Source organism: Malaya genurostris, chromosome 2 (genome assembly GCF_030247185.1).
Source record: "Malaya genurostris strain Urasoe2022 chromosome 2, Malgen_1.1, whole genome shotgun sequence".
Lineage (NCBI taxonomy): Eukaryota > Metazoa > Arthropoda > Insecta > Diptera > Culicidae > Malaya > Malaya genurostris.
The window spans coordinates 124101087-124126952 of NC_080571.1; the positions used below are offsets into that span (position 1 = coordinate 124101087).

The 25866-nt window shown below is 35.9% G+C and overlaps 1 protein-coding gene across 1 annotated transcript in view; it reads left to right on the forward strand.

Moving 5' to 3' along the window:
* Window positions 1-25866, forward strand: part of LOC131432365 (neuroligin-4, Y-linked) — a 215616-nt gene that overhangs the window by 126375 nt on the left and 63375 nt on the right. Inside the window, exon 8 of the mRNA XM_058598598.1 lies at window positions 18378-18516. Within this exon, the coding sequence (XP_058454581.1) occupies window positions 18378-18516 (139 nt within the window). The remainder of the gene's footprint in view (window positions 1-18377; window positions 18517-25866) is intronic.

The following is a 25866-nucleotide window of genomic DNA, read 5'->3' on the forward strand; positions in this document are numbered from 1 at the left end:
TGTTGGACTAACATCCCTTCCCATTCCTTAGACGATCTACGTTCGGGCCTGGCCGGCGCCGAACTGATCATTGAATTCTGGGATTAACAGAAGATTGAAGTATGATTTACCAGTCCCAGGTCGGATCATCTAGAAACTCTCTGTACAATTTCAGCTAATCCCGATCAGTAACGGAGTAGCAACCAGGGGTGGTCGCTCAAGCTCAAGCTCAAGCAGAGGTTCTTCGAAGTAATAGAGTTGGTGATTAAATTTTTGTTTCAAAAACGACTGAATTTATCAGGACACTATTGTCAAGTGGAACTGACAAAATTGAAGTAAAATATACACAAACAGCATGTAAACTCACAGGCCACAGCTAATGGTTTGTCCCTTCGACGGTTATGAAAATTGTAACGGACCGTAAAAAAACATCACCGCAAATCCTCACATAACTGCATCATCCAGTAGCAACACGTCGAATGCAACAATCTTATCCAGGAGAAGTGAATTATAAACTTAGAAAATCCCATCCTCCCAGAAGAGCGTACTAAATATACAGTTCATGAAACGAATAATAGAGGAACGCACTTTCTCGGGAAAAAAATCAACCTTGATGGTCCTGTCCTGATGGTTGTTAATATTAATAGCATGATTTGCGAAATGACCCGGATGTTGAAATAAGTAGGAACATTGGTTGTGGAACAATGATGGTCTGGGCCATGGAACGTTTCCACTGGCTTGGATCTGAACGTAAATGATGCCCGAGGATTACATAAAAATGATAGAGATAAGCCTTGTGGCGAGTCACTGATGGGCTTGGACTTTATTTTTCAACAAGATAATGCCTCATTCTACAACACAAAACTGAACAAAACCTAGTCTTCTGACTAAAGTGTAGATGTTATTGTGTAAACAGATCTTAATCCCATCATGTGATACACTAGCGATCTGTTCTTGCTGGCTGTTTTTGTAATTAGGGTAAAGTGTTATAATATGCCCCCCTTAAGAAAACATTGAGATATTTCCAAGTGTATTGATATATTTTCCTCGAGAATGTAAGTATTTCATTGCAATACGGATGAGGAACATAATTTTCAATGACTCCAATAGAAAAGATAAGAATTGATTGATATAAACACATTTTCCAAAGCGGCCACATTCTTAGTTTTTTTCGCTCCTCTCAGACATAATGCCCCAGCAGCCGTAAAATATGTCTCACAACAAATCAGTGGCATGACACACAACAAAAGACATTTTATCCCACAACAATGATGCATTATGCTTCTTGAAATGTCCATAAAGTTACTGTTTTGAGATGATCAGTATGTCAAAGAAATGGCGGATGAAACATCTATTTAGTCGAAGCAAAACCTTACATCGAAAAGCTGCCAAATGAAATTTTTAGTTTTTTCATACTTTCCTGCAAACAACAACCACCAAACTTGCATAGCAGAAAGATCCTACGAAAAGATAGTGTTAGTGATAAAACTTTGGTTCAGAAAAGTCTTCAATGCTTAAGAAAGGAAAAGGGGCATTTTGGCTAGCAGTGACGCTTTATAAGACTTTCCCCTATGAATAGAATCATCGTAGCAGTATTCTTTTCATTTTTCTAGCTTTCTACCCATAGAAATCAAACTAAAAATTTATTCCTATAAACAGTCCGATATTTGATGATATTATAAAACTACCAGAATTGAGATTCTATGTTGATCAATTTTTTCCCGTTTTTGTCTTTCTCATGAAATCACAATTTTCCAGGAGATAGCGGAACCGATTTTAACAAAGATTTGTATGAAAGGTCCCACAAGTCAAAATTCTTCTAAGCTTCTGTTTCAAAGTGTAGTTTATTTTAGTTGTAGGCCAAATGAAGTGATTCCGGCCTTATTGGTTTCGAGTTTTTGGTTCCGGAAGTACCGGAAAAAGTGAACAAAAACGGAACTGACTTCATTATTATTTCTATTCAAGATTCAAGAAGATGTTTTAAGAAACTATGAATAGAAACGAACAGATCAATTTTATTTTATGTTAGCTATCGTAGAAAAACAGCCATTGTTCAAAAATAATAGTTTCAAACCGAAAGCTTATGTATTCCATACGTGATAAATAGGACCTTTATCGTGCAGAGAAAGAAGCTCAGAGCTAGCATCTTCACCATTCAATGACCTAGCAACAAAATTGACCTGATGAATACACTGATTCCCTCCTAATATGTCGAAAGTTATCAGAGATCCGTGTACGGTTTAAGATATGTAATTTCGCCACTGCGTACACAGAAAGAAATAATGAAATTTACACGACATGTAAATCAATTGTAACATGCACTCTTAGAAAAAATGAAATTTACGCTTGACGTAAATTCAAGCATGCCGTAATTTCTTCGGCGATGACACAATATTACTTCTCCTAACATGTAAAAATAAACTTTGCATCTGTATCGATGTAAGTTTCAGCTACATTAACTGTGAAGTTACTGATATGACTCATCTTTACATGCTTTGAATTGTGAATGTAAGTGAATCGCGACGCTCCATTTATGTGCATCTTCAATGATGTAAATTTTTCTTAGTGTGTGGAATAGACATGGGTTGAATCGAGATTTTGGTTAAAAACCTTCATCGATGCAAAACTAAATTTAATTGCATTGAATTTTCAATGAATATAACTGTATCTTCCAATTAACGCTTAGTTTGCGATTAAATTCTATTGAAACCTACAGATTTGTAAAGTAACTTTATGTTTAATTACCTGCTCCAAATATGTGCATGAAAATAGATGTAAATTTACAAAATATTTTTATCTGTGTAGATTACGTAGGGCTATTCTCCGTTGCATATGTTCAGCTTGAGCTTTAGCGACCAGTCCTGGTTGCTACTCCGTTTGCTACAGGTTTCCAGAAGATTAGACTTGGTATTTACGAATCATCCTTCGATATACAGTTTCCGGTGTGCTGCAGATTGGGTTAGTCATGGAAGATGAAATGTGATGGTCTGGTAGCATTTTTTTTCTTTTGGTGGAGTGAGCAGTCTCGTGAAAATCGATGGCGCAATGACGGCAGATTCTTATATCATTATCCAGTGAGAAAATCCGGAAAGTTCTCTAGTTCGAACGGACCTCGGAGAAAAGTTCCCAAGTAACCAAAGTTTGGATAAAATGGAGCGATTTGGCTCAAGAAGCTTACGAGGTTCAGAAAAATAAAAATTTTAAGCTTTCCCATTTTGCAGTAATTATCAACACTTGAAAGTTCACGCGACGCAACTGAAGTAACTTCTAAGAAGCTTTTGGAATACATTTAAAACTGATTTCAAACAACGAGAAACTTCACTCGGCTCTCAAGTTATTGAGAATTCTTCAGCATTAACAGTGAAAAAGTTAGCACGAAACTTGTTACGTAATTGCAAGAAAGTGAATACTGACGAATTTTTGGTTGTTTGGGGTCGTGTTTTAACACAATAACGATCCGTAACATAATACCAAAACCCAAGGGTCCGCAAATCGAATCAGTTTGTTCACATTTACGTTATTAACTTGATTTTAAAAAATAACATTATTTGAAATTTATTCCGTATAAAAAGTTAACGTTATTTGGGATTCACATAGTAAAAAAAGTTTTGTGTAATGAATATTGTATGAGCTTTTTCGGAACCGATGTGATGAGTTGGTTCTGAAAAATGATATTTGAGAATGTTCTAAAATTCAAATTGGTGACTTCCGGTTTACCAAAATTCCTCGAAATCCACTTTCAGAACGGATTTGTCACCGGAAACGAGTTTCGTTGTAGTTTCAAAACCTAATAATTCGACAGGAACTAGTTGAATTTGAACACTATTATCCGCTGCTTACTTGTTTTATCCGTTTCAAAAATATGCATACTGTGAATTTTCAAGCAGTATTGTTAAAACGGAAGTCGCTATCTTGGATTTTGAAACGACTTCCAACATCCGATTTCTGGCGTCTACTCATCGAATCCGTTACAGAAATGTACAAATTATAAGAGTGTCCATAGAATACCACTGAACTTAAAAAATAACTAAGCAACGAATATTTCTATATTATGCACAACGAAGTAGTTTCGAAAAAATAGTTTACAATATTTGGAATTTAATTAGTGAAAAAAAGATTACATTGTTTGGTATTTGGTTCACAAAAATATTTACGTGAATCAAATACTTCCTAAAAATGGTTTTGTAAATTGAGGATTGCATGCATCATCTATTTTGAAACCTGGAGCGCAGAGAAATCTGAAGGCCAAAGAAGAACGCATACCTGAATTTAAAGGAATCAGACTTCATACACTACAATCTGGAAGAAACATTGTACACATTTACAGTATGGCAAATCATTTTTTTTTGCTTGAATGTAGACACCGACTTAAGAATGATTTTTTAAAAGAGCAGGTGTATTTTAGTCTGCACTTTCTTCGAATCGTTGTAACAGTAAATTTGCCTAAAAATGATATCCAAGAAAAAGTTATAGGAAACCAACACTAGACCACTTTAAGAAATATACAGTGAAGATAAAAGTTGAAAACTTTTTCAAAAATTTTAAAATTAACATAAAAAATTTTATTTAGAAAATTGCATCACCTATTTTGTTGTAATATTTTCACTATGAACGTTATATTAAAACCTACATTCGATGTTAATTTGATTAGTGTATTTTTCAAAAACAATTATGTTACTCTTAGAACAATGTAAAAGCATTTACAGAACTTCAAGCTTTCGATGAACAATAGTCATTTAAACACTACAATATGATTTTACAGGTTATGGGCTATAAATTTTCGTATGATGACCAAAGTTACTGGTGCCAAAAATAAACCGGGCTAAAATTACATGTGCGAATATGAAAACTGTCTAAATCTGCATCCTTCACATCATGCAGCGCTCAGAATTAATAGAACTGGTGGGTTATGGCAGGAAAATCGCATACACAAAACTATGAATATCTTTGTTAGTAATTAACGTATTCCAAATATGTGTTTCTTGTAGGATAAGTGTTACTAAACGCTATACAAATGTTAAAAACATTTTGTTTTATTTTAACATCGTTTATTTTGACTAACAAATATAAATATGGTAAACATAGATACGTCAGTTACGTTCTGACTGACTGTCTTATCAAACTTTATTTGCAAACGGAATGATCTAAATCAGTCTAGATATTTCAGATATCGCTCAGATATTTTCTTAATTCGTCGATCTGATGGATTGCTATTAGAGATGGTCGGGTATAGAAATTCTTATACCCGAACCCGACCCGTACCCGAGTGATCAGCAAAAAAAATTACCCGTACCCGACCCGTACCCGATTAAAAATTTAAAAAATTACCCGTACCCGACCCGTACCCGATCAATAATAAAAAAAAATTACCCGTTCCCGACCCGTACCCGATAAAAAATAAAAAAAAATTACCCGTACCCGACCCGTACCCGATTAAAAATTACCTGTACCCGTACCCGACCCGAATGAGTAGTAAAAAGTTTACCAAAATTCAGGATGGAAAAAAATAGTGTTTTAGATAGCGAGCTAGATAGAGCGTATCAGGCTCTAGTTTGTCAGTAAAATACATTAAAATGCTTGTTTACATTTAAACATATAAATACACTGTGAAGCATGAATAAATTTCCAATGTCTTTGGTACTTTATACTCATTTACAAATGTCAACAAAAAGGAGTAATATCTACTCAAATTTTTCGAGAAGCATATTTATCCAAAATGTCGTAATACCCATTGTATTCAATTTTGAGTAGGTATGGTTTTTACGAAACAGTGCGACTTTTGATCCAATTCTTTAGAACCACAAGTAAGCGTGCTCATTATCTTGACACACAAATAAAAATTCACATTAGAATCACTTGAAAAATCACGAACATCCCCTAAAATTAATAGAGTATCATCGGTTCGTTTACGTGAATTGACCAAACATCAAATAATTCACGTGTATTCCCGGTGTGAAAAATTCAATTTTGAAAATGGTGAACTGTGAGTCCTTCAAGTGTAAGTAGTTTGAACATTTGTGAGAAATTTTTTTTGGTTACATTTTTTTTTACTACAAAGCAAAATGAATTATGATTTTTATTTAAATTAATCTGTCAAATATGCCCGTTTTGTAAGCCTCACAAACCCACACCAAAGATGTTAACGGGAGCTGGTGGTTTTTACAGCCATTGAACTTCTGTTCCACCTCCCTTGGAACCCTCAACGAGTGAACACGGTGAAAATTTGAGCATTTCGCGTGAAAAGATTTTCACCCGTATTTTTGCGACTGTCACGCATCGAGATTTTCAGTGAAAAGAAACGTAAATTAACTCGACGTCAACATTTCAAAAGGGCCTAAAAACAATTGACAGATTTTCTTTGTTTATTTTCTCTTTCGACTATATCTGCGTTATTATACAAACGTTCGTTACATACAGGGTGATTTTTTAAGAGCTTGAGAACTTTTTTAAACAATAAAACGCATAAAATTTGCAAAATCTCATCGGTTCTTTATTTTAAACGTTAGATTGGTACATGACATTTACTTTTTGAAGATAATTTCATTTAAATGTTGACCGCGGCTGCGTCTTAGGTGGTCCATTCGGAAAATCCGCTTTTTTATCGACAAATTTTGTTCAGCGATGAGGCTCATTTCTGGTTGAATGGCTACGTAAATAAGCAAAATTGCCGCATTTGGAGTGAAGAGCAACCAGAAGCCGTTCAAGAACTGCCCATGCATCCCGAAAAATGCACTGTTTGGTGTGGTTTGTACGCTGGTGGAATCATTGGACCGTATTTTTTCAAAGATGCTGTTGGACGCAACGTTACAGTGAATGGCGATCGCTATCGTTCGATGCTAACAAACTTTTTGTTGCCAAAAATGGAAGAACTGAACTTGGTTGACATGTGGTTTCAACAAGATGGCGCTACATGCCACACAGCTCGCGATTCTATGGCCATTTTGAGGGAAAACTTCGGAGAACAATTCATCTCAAGAAATGGACCGGTAAGTTGGCCACCAAGATCATGCGATTTGACGCCTTTAGACTATTTTTTGTGGGGCTACGTCAAGTCTAAAGTCTACAGAAATAAGCCAGTAACTATTCCAGCTTTGGAAGACAACATTTTCGAAGAAATTCGGGCTATTCCGGCCGAAATGCTCGAAAAAGTTGCCCAAAATTGGACTTTCCGAATGGACCACCTAAGACGCAGCCGCGGTCAACATTTAAATGAAATTATCTTCAAAAAGTAAATGTCATGTACCAATCTAACGTTTAAAATAAAGAACCGATGAGATTTTGCAAATTTTATGCGTTTTATTGTTTAAAAAAGTTCTCAAGCTCTTAAAAAATCACCCTTTATTTGGTAATGTTGGAAACATGGAGATATTATCTTTCATTCTACACGAATACTTTGTAGGTACACGTGAAAATTAAGGAGATATTCACAAAAGAGAAAGTAAACATTGGTTTATGTGCCCTTATGAAATGTTGACATCGAACTGGCAATATAGCTCAACTTGCTGTGCCATCAATCGGTGTCATTTCAAGTGAGGTGACACCACCCAGAAGTGAAGAATAAGAAGAACTTCTATGCAGATTTTCTGAAATAAATGTTCATGTTTTTATGGTTAGAATCCTAATGATTTATATGTAAATTTTGAAAATCTCAACCATATTTAAAATAACAGTTTTCTGGTATCTGAATGTGATATGAGTACTACACTACATTTTATATATTAATCAAATAATTTTTACTGGATTGTGCATTAAACAGCTTTAAAATGGCAGTCCATTAAAACCTACGTGGAAAGTAGGGTCTGACCGCAACATCTTAGAGCTAAGGCAGTGTATCTTATAAAATATGTTATAAAAAAGTAGGGTGGAAAATATTCACATAACTTTTCACGTAACTATGATTGATCGTTTTTTTTTTAAATGAAGAAAAGAAATGTTTTTTTCTGGAAAAAGATGCCAGTTTTCAGGTCTGGTTCTAGGCGCGAATGTCAAAACCCCTTGAATCAAATTGTTTATTTTTCGGAACAACTGTTTTGCAATAAAAAATTCTCGTCAACGTGTAAACATATTTATGTGAAGTACAAATGGTCGGGTAATCGATCAGAAAAAAAAATTTACCCGTACCCGAGTGAGTAGTAAATTTTTTTACCCGACCCGACCCGTACCCGAGTAAGTAGTAAATTTTTTTTACCCGTACCCGACCCGTACCCGATTGAAAATAAAAATTTTTACCCGTACCCGACCAAAAACCCGTCGGGTACGGGTACGGGTCGGGTTTCGGGTAAAATACCCGATACCCGACCATCTCTAATTGCTATACACACCAATTTTCTCTTTTGATCTTCAGTATTTATTTTTTCGGATACGATACGATATCAGTGAATATTTCGTAACTTTTCAATAGGAATTAATGATATTCAGTAGTTCCTATTGAAAAGTTACAAAATATTCACTGATACGGTCTGTAAACTTTGAAATGTCCTTTCTTTTGTTAAACTCTGTATATGTTTTACCAATATTCATTAAATTATTAAAAAAATAACGAAGAGTTTCAGAAAAAACATCACTATACATTCAGTAGAAATATAGAGCTGTAAAATATCATCATTTCCGGAAGTGAAGATGTAAAGATTTCGATATTTATAGAGAAAACGTTTTGGTAAAAATTGATTACTGTATTTAATTACTGAAAAGTTTCTTTGGGTGAATAGTTTCAAACAGCATCCAACTGCTTTTCATTCCAGCACTCTAATAAAATGATTGATAAATTATTACAACTATCCTAGAAAGTACATCTCGACTTAAAAACAATAGCTCTTTTTCCAAAAAACAGTAATAAATTTCGGCAAACGTCGGTATTGAGTGATGAACAAGTTGGTAGAATTATGACCGATCGAAGTTCAGTGCACCTCTAGCGACTCTACTAATTCACCTAATGAAATTTTCGATTACTTCAAATACAGGTGTTTGAAAGTCAGTAAAACTCTACCGATACCCGTTAAAACTATTTGATATGTTAGAGCCTCGAGTTTCCGGGACTTTCAATCGTATAGGCGAATTTTATTTTTTTAGTTTATATCAATAAGATAGAAATGCCTGTTTCACAAAAGGAAAATACTAAATAATATTATGTCATGCAAATGATCATCTGTTCTAAATAAAAACCGAAGAATAATAATTTAACGCATTTTTCTAATAGCCACGACATCTTTAAATGACTTGACTTTAAAAAGCTGTATCCTCAATCTTTGAAAAACCTTAATGGTAATCTCTGTTCCACTCTTGTAAGCAATTTATCTCCAGTTTTATTGAGTTTGGTTTCAGATAGGGGGATTATTTGGTTCTCTGTAGACAGTAAACACAATTGAACCACACAGAAGAAAAATTTCAAGGATGAAATAAGAAGGGTGATTATTGCAATATTCCTTAGTGGAGCGCGTAGTCGGTCTCTTTTTTCATTTATAATTAACAACTTGTGGCAACAATTTTTTTTTATCTTCTGAAGGAGGGTTGTTCAGTTTTTTTGTTCCTGCTCTTATGTTTTTGTTCTCCTTTCTCGTATAGTAAGATTTTCGGATCAGTTCGTCGAGATCACAAAATGTCTGGAGAAGTATGTGACAAAATTATGCACTTGATTTTCTCAGAGATGGCTAAAACAATTTCTTCGAACTTATACTTTTAAGGTTGCTGGTGATCCATAGGATGCTATTGACTTTCGATTTCGCAACTATAGAAAATTATGTACAAATATATGTATAAATGTGATCTCAATTTTTTCAGTGATGTCAATACTAATTTTCTCAAACTTAGATCAAAATTAGCGGTTTGTACATTTAATACAGCGCTATTCAGTTTTATCTAATCCGACTTACGGTTTTGGAAAATCAAGACGATGCATGAAAAAATTTGATTCCAAGGGTTTCTATTAAAATGATATGAAAAGCGATAAAAAGAACGGTATTTGTCCTTAGTTTGCCAGTCTTGCAATTTCATAAACCAGGTTTCCAGTTCCGGAAGAAACGTAAATAAAGACAATAGAACCAAAGTGAAACTTACTGCTATTTCTCAGTGCTTAACCGGTTTACACAATCTTCAATTAAAATCATTTGTGGTCCTATAATTTTCTATCGAACTATAACCGGATTCGATTTCCGGTTCCAGAATTCATTTTCACTCAAAATACATAAGTAACAACCCTCGTAGGACCAAGAAATCTTTCATTTGAATCTAAGTTTATGAAAATTCGTCCAGCCAACTTCGAGAAGAGTGACTTCATGTTGCATGCATACATACAGACACATACAACTATAGACTGACATTTAGTAATCTTGAAAAACTGATTCCAATGGTATATGACGATCGATTCGAAAGTTGATTTTCTCAGTGATTGCATAACTTTTGTATATAAGAATGCAAAAACTGTATACACTCTTTTAAGTTCTGTACACAGTTTTTATAGTGCGTATTAAAAACCGCGTTTCAATTTACTTCCAAACATCGCTTTATCAAAGCAAAGTGTTTTCTTTTCGAGAATGTAGGTATTTCTTTGCAATACGCTTGAGGAACATATTTTTCCATGATTCCGGTAGAAGTGGTGAGAATTTATTGATACAAACACATTTTCCAAAACGACTACATTCTCAGTTTTTTCGCTTGCCATTGGCATAATGCACCAGCAACCGTATAATATGCCTCACAACAATGATGCAATATGCCCAGCCCCCTGCTATGACGTCATGAAACTGTGGCCAGCATCATTCTGCAAAAACCAAAACAATGAAGAAAAATGGCTAACAAAAAATTGGATATTACAAACTACTTGTTTATTCAGTACCCTTTAAAGCACTTCCCCGCAAATTATCGATCAGAATATCATCACTACGATAAGGAAATTAAGATTTTACTCGAATTGAAACGCTCGAATGTTTGTTTACCATACTCTGAGCGCTCTGATTGCCCACAAAATGCCCCAGATGTTGGCTACGATAGCACTTGCTGGAGTGCCCTATCCTTGCCACCGAGCTGAATATGCCCCTTGAAAAGTCGATATAGAAGAAAAGCAGATAAAGAAGGTATTCTTTGCATCAGAAATCAATTACATAATCAATTAATTACTATTGGAATCCAACATTTTTGATCCTCCCAACGCTCTAAAACAATATTTTAACTCGAAGCATACTGTTGAATCGAAGGTGGGGCATAATGTAAAACTTCTCCAACGAAATGAGTTATTTATCACGCAATGTAGGCAAATCATAACTTCAGTCTCACTTCCAGATGAATTAATGATAACTTTAATTATATCAAGACAATTCCAAGGCATTAGGTATCTGAAACAAAAATGCCAGCAGAGAATAAATTTTCTTCGTACAATAATTGGAACTTGGTAGGGAGCTCACCCAGGAGACTTACTAAGGTTGTACAAAACAACGGTACTGTCTGTAATGGAATATGGATGCTTCTGCTTCCGATCCACCGCGAACACCCATTTCAATAAGCTGGAAAAAATTCAGTATCGTTGTTTGCGTATTGCCTTAGGTTGCATGCAGTCGACTCATACGATGAGTCTCGAAGTGCTCGCGGTCGTCTTACCGTTGAAAAATCGATTACGGGATCTCTCATATCGATTGCTAATCCGATGCGACTTCTTGAATCCGATGGTGATTGAAAACTTCGAAAGGCTTGCCGAGCTCAATTCTCAGACCCGTTTCATGTCCTTGTACTTTGATTTCATGGCACAAAATATCAATCCTTCTTTATATATTCCCAACCGTTCTCATTTCTTGGATATTTCTAATTCTACTTTGTTTTTCGACACATCCATGAGAGAAGAGATTCGTGGAATTCCGGATCACGTACGCCCTCAGGTAATCCCCAATATTTTTAACAATAAATTTAGAGCAGCCAACTGTGAAAAAATGTTTTACACGGATCATTTCTCAATGGATCCACTGGCTTTGGAATCTTCAATCAGAACATCACCGTTTCGCTAAAACTCAGTGATGTTCTTCAAGTAGCGATACGGAAGCTGCTGTTTCGGATGTTCCAGTTGACATGATAAACTTAAACATTTTCATCGTTACCCCGGAGATGGTCCAATGCGCTGCATAAAAACTGAAATGTTCATTTTCTCCTGAGCCCGATGGCTTACCTGCTGTTATTTTACATCGCTGTATTGACGCTTTAGTTGGACCACTAAGTGCTATTTTCACTCGATCATTTGAGCAAGCTAAATTCCCGCGGATATGGAAACAATCCTACATTTGCCCAATATTCAAAGATGGCGATCGTCGTAATGTTGTAAACTATCGTGGCATAACTAATCTTTCCGCTTCATCGAAACTTTTCGAGATTATTGTGAGTAGTGCTATATTAGATCGAGCAAGGAATTATATATCATTCGAACAACATGGATTCATGCCAGGAAGATTAGTTGCAACAAATCTGCTAACACTTACTTCAAAGTGTATTGCCAGCATGGAAGCTAAAGCTCAGATAGATGTCATTTACACGGATCTAAAAGCTGCTTTCGACCAAATTGACCACACAATACTTGTCAGCAAATTATCTCGTCTCGGATTTTCCGCCCATCTTGTGTCCTGGTTGAGCTCATATCTCTCCGGGAGAGTTCTACGAGTAAAATTGAGCAATAGTTCATCATCACTTTTCTCTAACAACTCAGGAGTTTCGCAAGGCAGTAATTTAGGACCTTTGCTTTTCGTGTTATATTTCAATGATGTCTCATACTGCTAGATGAAAAATTATCATTTGATTTACAACGATCACAGATCATCAATTGGGCTTTATCAGTAAAATCGCTAAGGATTTTGAGATCCTCACTGTTTGAAAGCTTTGTATTGTTCACTTGTTGGGCCTATTCTAGAGAATGTTTCAGTAGTTTGGATTAATTATCAACTTTCGTGGAGCATACGCATTGAAAGAGTTCAAAAACGATTCGTTCGTCTGGCATTACGAAACTTACCTTGGCAAAATCCTGCAAATCTGCCCCCATATCAGGATAGATGTCAACTATTAGGAATCGATACGCTTCATCGGCGCCGAAAAATCCAACAAGCATTATTAATTGCAAAACTGATCAATGGGGAAATTGATGCTCCTGAATTACGCTCTGATGTAAATTTTCGGATACCGAATAGGACACTGCGGAATACAACACTGCTTCAGCAGAGATTTCACAGGACTCGTTTTGGATTTAATGAACCGATTACTGCTTCCATTTGAACTTTCACCGCTGTTGAGGACCTTTTCGAGTTTGGTGAATCATCTAGTCATTTCGCGAAAAAACTGAAACGATCCACACTGTGATTTGAATTTTTAAGATATTTTATTAATGACATTTGTGATACCAGTTTGATGTTACATTGTGTTTTATTACTTTCGTTTATGTTTTTGAAAAGATAGTGGTTTTTGCGCCCGTTTGAGAATGACAAACGAACAGTTCAATTATCCATTTAGATCTTGTATCCGATGGACACAATTATAGTAAATAAATAAATAATATCGTTAGTCTTGGTCCCTTCGCATTGCTCTATTCCAGGCAATGAAAAGGCAGACTCATTGGCTAAAGTGGGCGCATTAGAAGGTGATTTTTACGAAAGACCAATCTGCTTCAACGAATTTTTCAGCGTTTCTCGTCGTAGCCGCCAGTAATTCGCCTCTCTTTTTCAACACTAACCTTAAATTTTCTATAGTTTAAACATAATTGTATTCCTCACTCTTTAACTCTCCCACCAACCTTGTATGTGTATGTATATATGTTAAATAATAATTGTAATCAACCTCAGAAGCGTAAACAGAAAACGCGTTTTGGAATAATTGAGACCACTGTGCACTGGAATAGGGGAAAATTTCGCTTACACAAAAATATCGATGTTTCCGTTAAAAATGAATAGTTTTCAAAAATCTAAAGCTTGTTGGATAACTATTATCATCAGAGTTGCACTGAGTCGTGATCATCATCCACACGTCAAATCATACGAAGTAGTTCCGTCACGAACCAAAATGATCGTCATTCAACGTTGATCGAATTCATGCCATGGGTAGCGTACTGCGAACACGAACAACAGTGACGCGAGAGTGGCAACACGCAGAGAGTAAAATATTTCGAATGAGAGAACAGATCGGTCATTCTCTGTTTGTTTTTAAAACGGTCTGTTTATAGTTTTATAGTGAATTGAAAATGATAACACTTTGATTTTCATTATCATTTTCTGACATCACATCATTGCGAATGCACACTTTTATTTTCCTTCTAAGAACTAAGTCAAACCAAGAAAACGTTGTCCTTGCAATTGATGATCACGACGGAAATTTTAAAAATTGATCGTCATTCTAAGATTTCAGTCATGTTGATTCGTCTCCAAGTGAGCATCAGACTGAACTGACGGAATATCTCTCTCAGTGAAACTCATACATTAGTAATGACAGTACATGCAGCTTCTCAGTGAGAGAGCTTGCAAGAGAAACGATGCCTGTTGGAACGCTTGTGTCCGTCAGTGAATATTCTCTGTTTACGGATACTGGATGCAACACTGATTATCATGCGGAATCTTCGTCTAAAAACATATTCTCTGTTCAAGGTCAATTGTGAAAAAAAAACGATAAACCTAAAATTTTGACATAAAACCTTCGTATAACTTAGAAAGAAAACATCCGATCTCAAAAACATTCAATAGCGCTCAAAGCGACATTGAGACCTTTCATTTGAGACTAGTTTGATCGAACTCGGTCCAGTCATCTCTGAGATCTCGACCTCTTTGTTGACAACGCACACACACGGACATTTACTCAGTTCGTCGAGCTGAATCGATTGCTTCCAGGCCTCGGAAATTTTTCCTAAAGTTTGAACGAATTCTATACCTATTTTTGCCTTTTCTTATAAATATTTTTTTAATTTTGACCCATTCAACGAAACAGCTTTCGGCGAAGCGACACCAACCTCGCTAAGAGTCTTCAGCAATTTTACATTCTTTCTATATAAAAATGCAGATAGAAACTTAATGCTTTTCAAGAACTCAAAATTCAACCATTAGGATAATATTAAAATCAATACAGATGCTATTTTTTTAAATTTCTGAGCATTAATTTATTGCTTTCATTATTTTATTTTAATCACGTTATTGAAAGCAAAATTTGCGCAATGTCAATTTACAGTTTAAACAGTTTACAGGCATTTAAGAACATCGATTTTTTTTATGAGAAATGGTTATTTAAACACTACAGATCAAAAGCAATAAATTTGCTCATAGTGACCGCAGTTTCAAAATGTTTGTGGATTAAATACAGAAGCAGATATTCTACACACAGCAAAATCTTGGTTATTTACAACAACAAAACAATATATTGATATCAAATAAAAAAAAAATACTTGTTTCAATTCAAGATTTCGCAGATTCAAACCAAATTTGCTTGTTTTAAACTAGAGTATGGTTATTCCAAACAAATGTTGATTGTTCAAAAAAAACATTGATTGAACGAACCAGAATTGTTATTGTCAACAAAATTCGTTGGAATTACCCGGCATATATTTATTCCTAAAATTTGTATTTTCGCGTGTATATAGAAAATGAAATCACTAATCAGCAATGTAGTTACAACGATTTGAAAAAAAGGTGGGTGGGTAATATCAGAGGCATAACTGGAAGACGTGATTAAACTGGGGTCTTTTTTACGCAGCTTTTATGCGGTTTTTTTTTACGCGGAGCCCGTAGCCCGGGTTAACGGTTCAATGCATCGGACGCTGGTCTTACAAGCCAGTTGTCGTATGTTCGAGTCCCGCCCTGGAAAAAGTCTTAGTGTCAGTGGGATCCATAGTACTAGCCATGCAATGATTCTGTACACTAAGAATCGGCTGCGAAGTCTGTTGAAACAGAAATACCAAATTCCACAAAAGCAGTGTAACGCCAAGACACTTTGCTTTGCTTTACGCGGATTTCCGAAGTTGCGTGTTATTCGCTTCGAGAACTGGTGTTATCCCGGATTTTTTTTAAGCTCTTTGACACTTAAAATTTTCGATTTAAAAAAAAATGTTCAGATTGCACCAGATCTTGACGTTTTATGCATTTCTAAGAAATTCGGCATTAAAAAAAACAATTTTCGATTTTGGAAGTCGTTTTTGAATTTCGTTTTTGAACCCACACGCGGGCGACTCTGACTCCGAGTAAAACGAACACGTGATACCCGCCCTAAACAACAACTCATACAAAATAGAAAGAATAAACTCGCATTTATGCGTGGTGCGACCCGAGAAAAAACACGATTGGAGTCCGATCTAGAGCGACCCCAAACATGTCAAAAGTTGTTTGGGAAACTCTGGGTCAGCTCTCGGACTGCTCTGATCAATAAACGAAAACGGTATAAGACATTTGGCATAAAAAAAAATAATTTCTTTTGTTTTGAGGTTTATTTTTACGCAGATTTCCGAAGTTACGCGGTTTTTTTACTTGGTACGTGCTTCTTCCACACTTTCGAATATCAATAGTCCTTAGATAGTTGATTGTGTGAATTTTGCAACTTTTGCTGCTTTGCTTTACGAATTGTAACGGTGCTTCTAAACTAAAGTATGAGTTATTGACGGCAGATATATTCTACCACACATATAACACTGGACAAATGAGAATCAAATAATACAAAAAGAATGTTATAGTTGTTTTTTTTTGTAGATTTACATACCCAGTAGAAGAAAATTTCTGGTAGTTTTTTGAGATTATTTCAATGATTCTAAAAAGAACAAATTTGTGAACTTCATCCAATGTTTGCAACTGTTGAGTATTTTTTGCCACCACGTATTTATCTACACCATAACCTGAATTCTGAGCATTCAGAAGCTGGAACCGTAGTACTAAATTCGGAAACTTGGACTGGCTCCGAATTCAGTTGCAAAATTCAGGTTTGGAATCCAGTTCTCAAGAACTCATGGTCAGAACTAACCTGCCGAATTTAATACGAAAACTGACCTCTGAACCTGAGTTCAGTTCCAAAATCTCCACAACCCATACTCCTAGATCAATTCCAGCATGCAGGTTATGAATTCTAAATCTGAGATCTGGGAATGAATTTAGGAATTAACTTAACAGAATTTAGAAATTAAATTATGGAGCAGGAGTCAGTTAAAAAAATCTTGTTCGAAATTCAGATCTGAATTCTGTTTCCGAATCCAGATCTTGAATTTGTTCTGGAACTCTGAAGTTGAACTCCTGCATCAGAATTCTGAATACGAATTCCGAACTTAAACTAAGACACTCAATCCTGTTCCAAAACTATAGCCACAGTTTTAAATTTTAAACCTGTATTCTGGAAGCAAATTCTGAAACTGAAATCTGATATTAATTTCTAAATCTTAAATTTAGTTCAGAATTCAGGTGGACCAGAACTCAGGTTCTGAACCAGTTTTAGAAATCAATTCCAGAATCCAATACAAATGAGGCTTTACAACTCGCAGAAGTTCTGTTTTGACTGCTGCTGTTTGAAGGTTCTCATCGCGACTTCCAGCCCAGTATAAAGCACAAGAAGAATTGATCGATTTTCGATCATGGTTTGCCAATTTTACTTGTCCAGTTGAACATCGAAACTAAGCTTATATCAAAACCGTCATCCGAGCGCGAAAAAGGCAAGCAAACATGATGAGTTTGCCTCATTGTTTCTTAAAGTTAGAAAAATGAATTTTTGAATTATTTATAATTATATCATACAGTTGAAAATTTAATCATAAATTGCTGATTATATTCCTAATGGCATGAAGAAAGAATTATGTTGTTGCGTTTAGTACAACTCGAGATATTAACAATTGAGTTCTACCCCTTCTTTTACAGAGCGAATTCTTAAAATGCGCCCAGTAGTAGTACAGTTAGACGTATTCACGTCAATAGTTCATGCAAATATTCATCTGCTTTTTAGAAAAACCAGTTTTATGTAGAGTTGATCTCTCCATTCGCACAAAACACATTTTATGCCACACTGAACAAGTTACATCAAAACCGAGGCAAGTCGGATCAGATCTGGAATCGTTCTACATTTCGATTCGCGCAATTTTATTCCATTACAGTTGGAGCTCCTTTGAGACCAACAAATCATAATTGTCACAACTAATTTAATCCATTCACCAGAAACTGGTGTACGGATTTTAAATTGTAACTAAACTGTCATGTGTTATTAACACAAACCATATGGGACACGCAAATTAAAAGACGTGTTCGTGCTAATATATTGAAAAATTTGGAAAAAAACGATACTGTCAAGCTGTTGTCGAAACGACATCGAACACCGATTGTCATTTTTTAGTGTACTGTGATAGATAAAATATTTATTTTGAAACAGATAATCCTGAATCCATAACCATTAAAATTCCATTAAATTATCGCCTGTCTATCTGACTTCCACAGGGATGAAACACTGGAAGCGTTGAGCGATGCCCGGGTAGTAGCACCCGCAGTTCAAACCGCTGATCTACATTCGGCAGACCATCGAAACTCGTTCCTGTACGTATTCGACTATCAAACAAAGTTTGGCGATTTCCCACAGGTGAGTGAGTTTGATATGATAGATGTACAGAGTCAAAAAAAAATACATATAGTTGAGCTGTTCATTTCCACAATTTGCAGCACGAAAAAAAAGCTGTACACGGGATCATAGATTTAGCGGAAAATATTTTTCCATCGAATGCTTCATATCCACTTAATCGAAAATTGATTGCAGCTGACTGTCCCTATCAATCTTGATTATTGTGCTGTGAAAGCATAACAATTGGCAATCTGCTATGTCAGCTGAAATCAAATCAGCCAATGTGTGCTCTGTGTGTATTTGATATTCACTTCTAACGAGGTCAGTCATGGTTGCAAATTGCTTTTTGTTGAAGCTCATAAATGGTAGAATGGAAACATGCTGTATTCGATTGTTGGAGTGAAAGAAAGAGAGTGAGAGAGGGAACGAACGACCAGCAAGATATAGAAACTTCATACTTGACATTGCAATCGGATTGATTTTTTTCCTGCCCGAAAACTGTGGCTGGTTCAGAATTCGCATCCCATTTTCCTATCATGCAAGTCGAAACCAGGCGTGCGCAGGCGTGATTGTAACTGGAACAATATACGGTATGTTGTTTCCCCTTGCCGAGTATGCGACCGTGACTGACGCTGGACCTCCCGCGTGGATGCCAGCAATATTGAACCCCAGTTCACCGATTAGATGTACGAGCACTATCTGTATGCAAGGTAAAGAGCCACTACACAGGTGATGTATACAAGGTGAAGAGAGCACTTTCGGTAAACTCGGCAATATTTGATGATTTATGGCAGTGCCGGAGAGCAAGCCCATTTGGCCCATGCAATGAGCAGTCTCTGTTTTATTCTTTTTGCATATTTGAATATTTTACCGCCTCCTTTCCCAAGCCTATATTTATCCGTTTCCTGAATAGACGTTGACACATGAAACGTATGCCTTCGCTTTTCATAAACGATGATTGATGATTTATCCCTTGAGGTATGTCAACCGAGCCTGTCTGCTCATGACAAAGTGTTTTATAATAGTTGTGACAGTTTCTGTTTAGCAAATATTTGAGTTGCTAAAAACTTTGATTCACGTTGTTTGCGTAGGGACGAGGCTTTCAATTAGGTCAGAATGACAATGCATATCTGCATTAACATGGGAACGTTTAGCCGAATAATGCAAGAGCCTTGTTTCATAACCAGCGTCAAGGGACAATTTTATTGCTCAGGCTACCAACTAATCAGAACAAATTGCAGTTGCAGTTTGTTTTCCTGATATTTTATACGGCTTACCCACAAGTTTTTTTTTGCATATTTTGTAACGAATGTTTGCGCAGAAAAAACTATTCTGAGCCTCTGTAAAACGTTTTCATTTTATGTCGCATAGTTTTAATTCGTAGAGTCATCTTGATCATAATAAATTATTCTGAATTCATCGTTCTTCTGACCATACTCTGTACGATCTGAGCATATTGGATGTATGATACTTTCGACCTTAGTGCCATGAAAATAGGATTAATTTGACTCGAACGACACTTTATAGTAGCTGTAGCTTTGCTCTGAAACAAGAAAGGCTTTTCCTAACACGAATATTGACTCCTAATTCATCAGTACGACCTGGAGCTCAAATATATCCCGGACAAACGATATTGAAGGGGCCTTTGATTTTGCATTTTAGTTTTTGACAAACAATTCGCAATCGACAAAGTCAATATTGCAATAGAATAATTTTTCAGGTTAGACAATTGGGAAAGTTTAGCCATCCTACAACTCGTTCTTCGAAATCATCTTTGTCTGAACATTGACTAGTGAAAATTTGAGTAAATTGAAACTTATGAATAAAACCTGTTCACGTTCAATTTTGGACACCGAAATTATGAAAACCCTAAAGCTACAAGGATCAGCTCCATGGGGTCGTTCGAGCTATTGTAGTGGAATAAGGCGACTAAAATTTCTTATAATCGATATTTTAAATCAAACAGTTCAATCAATCGGCATACTTTTGAATGCAGAATTGCACGAGTCTTCTTAGATTGATCTATATCTGAAACCAACATCGAACGCGTGAACCCAGAATATAGACTCTGTTTGCCTTGATTTGTGTTTGTCTTGTATCCGACGAAATTATATAGAAAGCTTCAATATATGCAATTGTATCTATGAGCTTACTAGTGTAATGGATTTCGATATTTGAGCTTCTCTTCGCCAGGCTTGTGTTCAAGTTTTGCATGCATGCAGTTATTTTTATAGCGTTAAGTTTCTCTTGTGAATGTGTAACAAAGCGATTTGTGGTCGCTCTATGGTACTACCATTCTGCGATTTAGATTAGAGCGATAATTTTTCCTCATTATTAATCGAGTTCGTCTTATTTAAATTAGAAAATAATTTTACGCACTCGAAATTTAAGCTGAAGTAAGGGCAGATTTCTTAGAAAAAGTTAAAGCTTCAAAACGTTTATAGCGCTTTGTGTGAAATTTGCTGTCTAGCAGCAAGCTTCCTCTGATATGTTTCATGTGCGACTGAAGCTATAGAAATAATTTTGCATATATTTTTATATTTGCGTGCTTCCTCAGTTTCACTCTGACCCATCAAAGCGATATTTTCCAGCTGATAAATCGCTTATTCCTTCAAAACCATCGTCTCCGTTAGGGAATTCCAGTAAGCCAGCATAGCGTCTTAGATTTTTAGCAGACAAAATATGACACTGTTCGCTATTAATCCTAATTTCAATCATATATTATTGTGAATACGTGATTTGATACATTAATTGTTCTTCCCGTAAAATTCTCGATCTTTCTGTGGTATACCCACCATTAAGTTCCGTTCCGTTGATTCCACTCTTGGAATTTTCGGTACCATTTGCTTTGTTCTTAGTTCAGAAGAGCTTCCGCTTAGCTAGAACTCAATACTTTACTATTGAGCGAAGTTCTAGACAGGCTGGAAGATCAGTTGTTTTCGGCACGTATTTGACCTCTTGTATCATATACCATTTCGCATAGTGACAAGAGGCTAAATCAATTCAAAAAAGCTGCAGAGTCGTGGTTTCTGATGAATGGTCGCAACCGCTTTTACAAACAATCTTTCTCTTACACCCTGTGAACGACCATAATTAGGTTAAAACCGGGGATAAATAAACGATATAATAATAATAATAATAATAATAATATGTAGACCATGATCGATGTACGTTGCTACTATGTCTGTTTCGAGTTTTAGTGTGGCTAAAGCAAGATCAGAGTGGCGAAATGGTAGCGCGTATGCACGGAATGCATAAGAACGCAGGTTCGAGTCCTGTCTCTGAGCGTATCTTTTTCCAAAAATTCATCTTTTCTGTTAATTTTTCTTTCACTTAGCTTCTCCAATGTATATTTCCGCTCAGTCATTGCAAAAACTGTATTTAGATTTAGTTTTTGAGAAAAAAAGTTTGTTTGGTATGACGTGTAACGCGCGTGTATTCTGTTGACCTTTGACTCTATCTTTTCGTTTATATTGTAGCAGACAATTTCATTTATAAAAACCTGTTTAAATCCACCTAGTGGTGTAATGATGCCTTTCTCATATCAATCATACTATCATATATAATACTATGGTATTCTTCAAAATAATTTTCTTCGATTCTTAAATAAATAACCGAAATCGGTTTGTTTGACCGCCTACTGATAAAAACTATCAATTGGGAAAGATTTGAGGTCGATTTAGAATTTTTTAAGGTTTTCCCCATTTTAAGTGATAGTATACAATTTTTAACACACTTTACCCTATATTTCCGGATCCGCATGAAATTCAGGAATTAGGCATGAGACCACAGAACCTTTCATTTGAACCTAAGTTTGTTAAAATCGGTCGAGCCATCTATGAGAAAAGTTAGAACACATATTTTATTTTTTTGCACATTTTACCCCATAACTCCCGAACCGGAAGTCGGATCCAAATAATATTCAGAAATTTTTATGGGACCTTAAGACCTTTCATTTGAATCTAAGTTTGTGAAAATTGGTTCAGCCATCTCCGAGAAAAGTTAGTGCAAAAAAACGTTACATACACACATACGCACATACACACACATACACACACATACACACACATACACACATACACATACACACACATACATTTTGCGTATTCGACGAACTGAGTCGAATGGTATATGACACTCGGCTCTCCGGGCCTCGGTTCAAAAGTCGGTTTTCAGTGATTGCATAAATTCGGAAGATTTATTTGTTCCGCGAGAATATTTAAAATTTCCCTCTAAATTCCACGAATACGAACTTTGAATCAAGACTTTCCAGGACTTCAGTATCGGATATTGTTGAAACGTTCAGCCTCTCGCAACAACAAGTGTTGGACTAACATTCCTTCCTATTTCTTAGACGATCTACGTTCGGGCCTGGCCGGCACCGGTACTGATCAAAGAACTTTGGAACTACCAGAGGATGTATGATTTGCCAGCCCCAGGTCTGATCATCTAGAAATTCTCTCTACAATTTCAGCTAATCCCGATCAGTAACGGAGTAACAATTATGGGTGGTCGCTCGAGCACAGATCCAATCTTAATATTTTGCTTGTCACCACGATTGAGCATGTTTTTATTTTGTACGCCTTCAATCCTCTGCTTCACTTATTAAACGTATGATTTGACTTTCCAACATTGCGAGCCACATTTCGCACAGAAAGATTGAGATTTTTTTTCGATATGAAATTTCAAAACTCGGTACTTTTCGGTAGTTTTAGTTTCGTGACAGGAACGCGTACAAAAAAAATCGGATTTTACTGCCGTTCGTTAAAAATGCATTTGCGCTTTTCCACGGGAATCGATGTCATTTTACTGCATGTAACAAGAATGTTAACAAATTTTACCTCACTCCGCCTCAGATTCAACTGTCATATTAGTGGAACTTTTTAGCGATCCGTGAAATAATTTACACTAAAAGCAAAGGGTCTGCAATTCAACGTGGACAGTCTCCACTTCTACGGTGCACTTCAAAACAGCTCTTAAGGCCATCGTCCAAGTACCATTCGCGCGGGTGGTTTTAGGAAATTTTCGATGGAAATTTTGAAAAAATTGCCAAAACCAAAAACATACAGAACATACTTTGAAATACTTTTATCTATCTACAGGGTGAAAATGGCTGGAAAATTCGGAGGATTTTCCGAGTCTTATCAAAAATATCTCTGAAAAATGAGTGTTTTTGTGATCTTTCACAATTATCTAGAAAAATAATGCGACGACATAATTTTTTTTTTCAAATAAACCTTATGATGGATACAAAGATTAAATTCGGACACGTTTTTGGAAAACCTTTTCACGCTTTTCATAAAAAATCCACGAATTTCAAAAATTCGCACGAAATCGGTTAAATGAAATTTGTTGATTTTCCATGAAAAGCGTGAAAAGGTTTTCCAAAAATGTTACCGAATGTGATTCTTGTTGCCAGCATGAGGTTTTTTTGACAAAAAAATTCATTCCATCGAATTATTTTTTCAAATAATTGTGAAAAATAACAAAAAAGCTCATTTTTCCAGCGCTATTTTTGATAAGACTCGGAAAATCCTCCGAATTTTCCAACCATTTTCACTCTGTAGATAGATAAAAGTTTTTCAAAGGTCTGTATGTTTTTGTCAAATTTTTCAAAATTTCCATCGAAAATTTCCTAAAACCACCCGCGCGCATGGTACTTGGACGATGGCCTTAACAGTTGATAATAATATAAATAAGCATAATATAAATCAGTGGCGTACCTAGGAAAATTTGCGCCCGAGGGAAAATTTGATTTGACGCCCCTATCGTTAATTTAGTGCGCAAAAAAAATTACAGGGTTGTGTACGAGACACGACCGACCATAATGACATTAAAAATGCCATTTTGAAACTGTATCATAAACAGATTTAAACTCGAAAAATAGACAAATAGCTGTGGAACGCTAATGTTAATAATGTTACTATCATCGTCAACTGCGTTCAAGAAGTATTTATAAGAATATTTTTAGATTTTTTGCAAACTTCGGCACTGCCGATTAAAGTTAAAATTGTAAGATGCCATATATTTATAGATTCTCTTATGTGCTAACGTTCGTGCGATACAGAGGGGAACGATATTTTTTCTTGCATGACGTTAATAATCCTTATTACCAAACGCTCTGCTACTAAAAGAAATTCTAGGGGGAAGGGTATAGCGTGATGGGTAAGTCGATACCTTTCACGCAGCCCGCCTGGGTTCGATTCCCAACCCCGCACATAGGTCCGAAGAGGCGAATGACATTAAGGTTAAAACCTCTATAATCGAAAAAAAAAGAAATTCTAGGTGCAGACCAACGATCGAAATCGTCGGCCACGAACGAGAAATCAATAAGATGACATCAAAACAGTGGTCAGTTCTAATCATTTTTGCCTTTCTCATATAGAAAGCTTTCGCAATCACTGTGAAAACCATTCGGCTCAGTTCGTTGAGTACGCAAAATTCTCTGTGTGTGTGTGTGTGTGTGTGTGTGTGTGTGTGTGTGTGTGTGTGTGTGTGAGTGTGTATGTGTGTATGTAACGTTTTTTGCACTAACTTTTCTCGGAGATGCCTGAACCGATTTTCACAGACTTAGATTCAAATGAAAGGTCTTGTGGTCCCATAATTAATTCCTGAATATTATTTGGATCCGATTTCCGGTTCCGGAATTATGGGGTAAGATGTGCAAAAAATTGTGAAAATAAGTGCACTAACTTTTCTCCGAGGTGGCTGAACCGATTTCCACAAACTTAGATTCAAATGAAAGGTCTTGTGACCCATAAAAAATTCCTGAATATTATTTGGATCCGACTTCCGGTTCCGGAGTTATGGGGTAAAATGTGCAAAAAATTAAAATATGTGTTCTAACTTTTCTCATAGATAGCGCGACCGATTTTTACAAACTTAGGTTCAAATAAAAGGTCCTTTGGTACCATACGTATTTCCTGAATTTCAACCTGATCCAACTTCCGGATCCGGAAATATAAGGTAAAGTGTGCTAGAAATTTTTTACCATCACTGAAAAGGGCGAAAAACCGTAAAAAGTTTTCTAAATCGACCTCGAATCTGCTCCAATTGATATTTTTTTATCAGTAGACGGTCAAACAAACTGATTTCGATTATTTTTTTAAGAATCGAAAATTATTATTTGGAAGAATACCACAATATTATATATGATAGTATGATTGATATGAGAAAGGCATCATTACACTAGGTGGATTAAAACAGGTTTTTTACTAGTATGTTATTGAAATATTGAAACGACGTTGCCATACATGTTGCCAAAACCACCAGTTTGAGAGAGATCTGTTAATTCCATTCCATGCATAGACTCAAAGGATAAGATAGAAATAAGTGGGATCGTTTCAAACTTTCGCGTCACTATAGATGAAG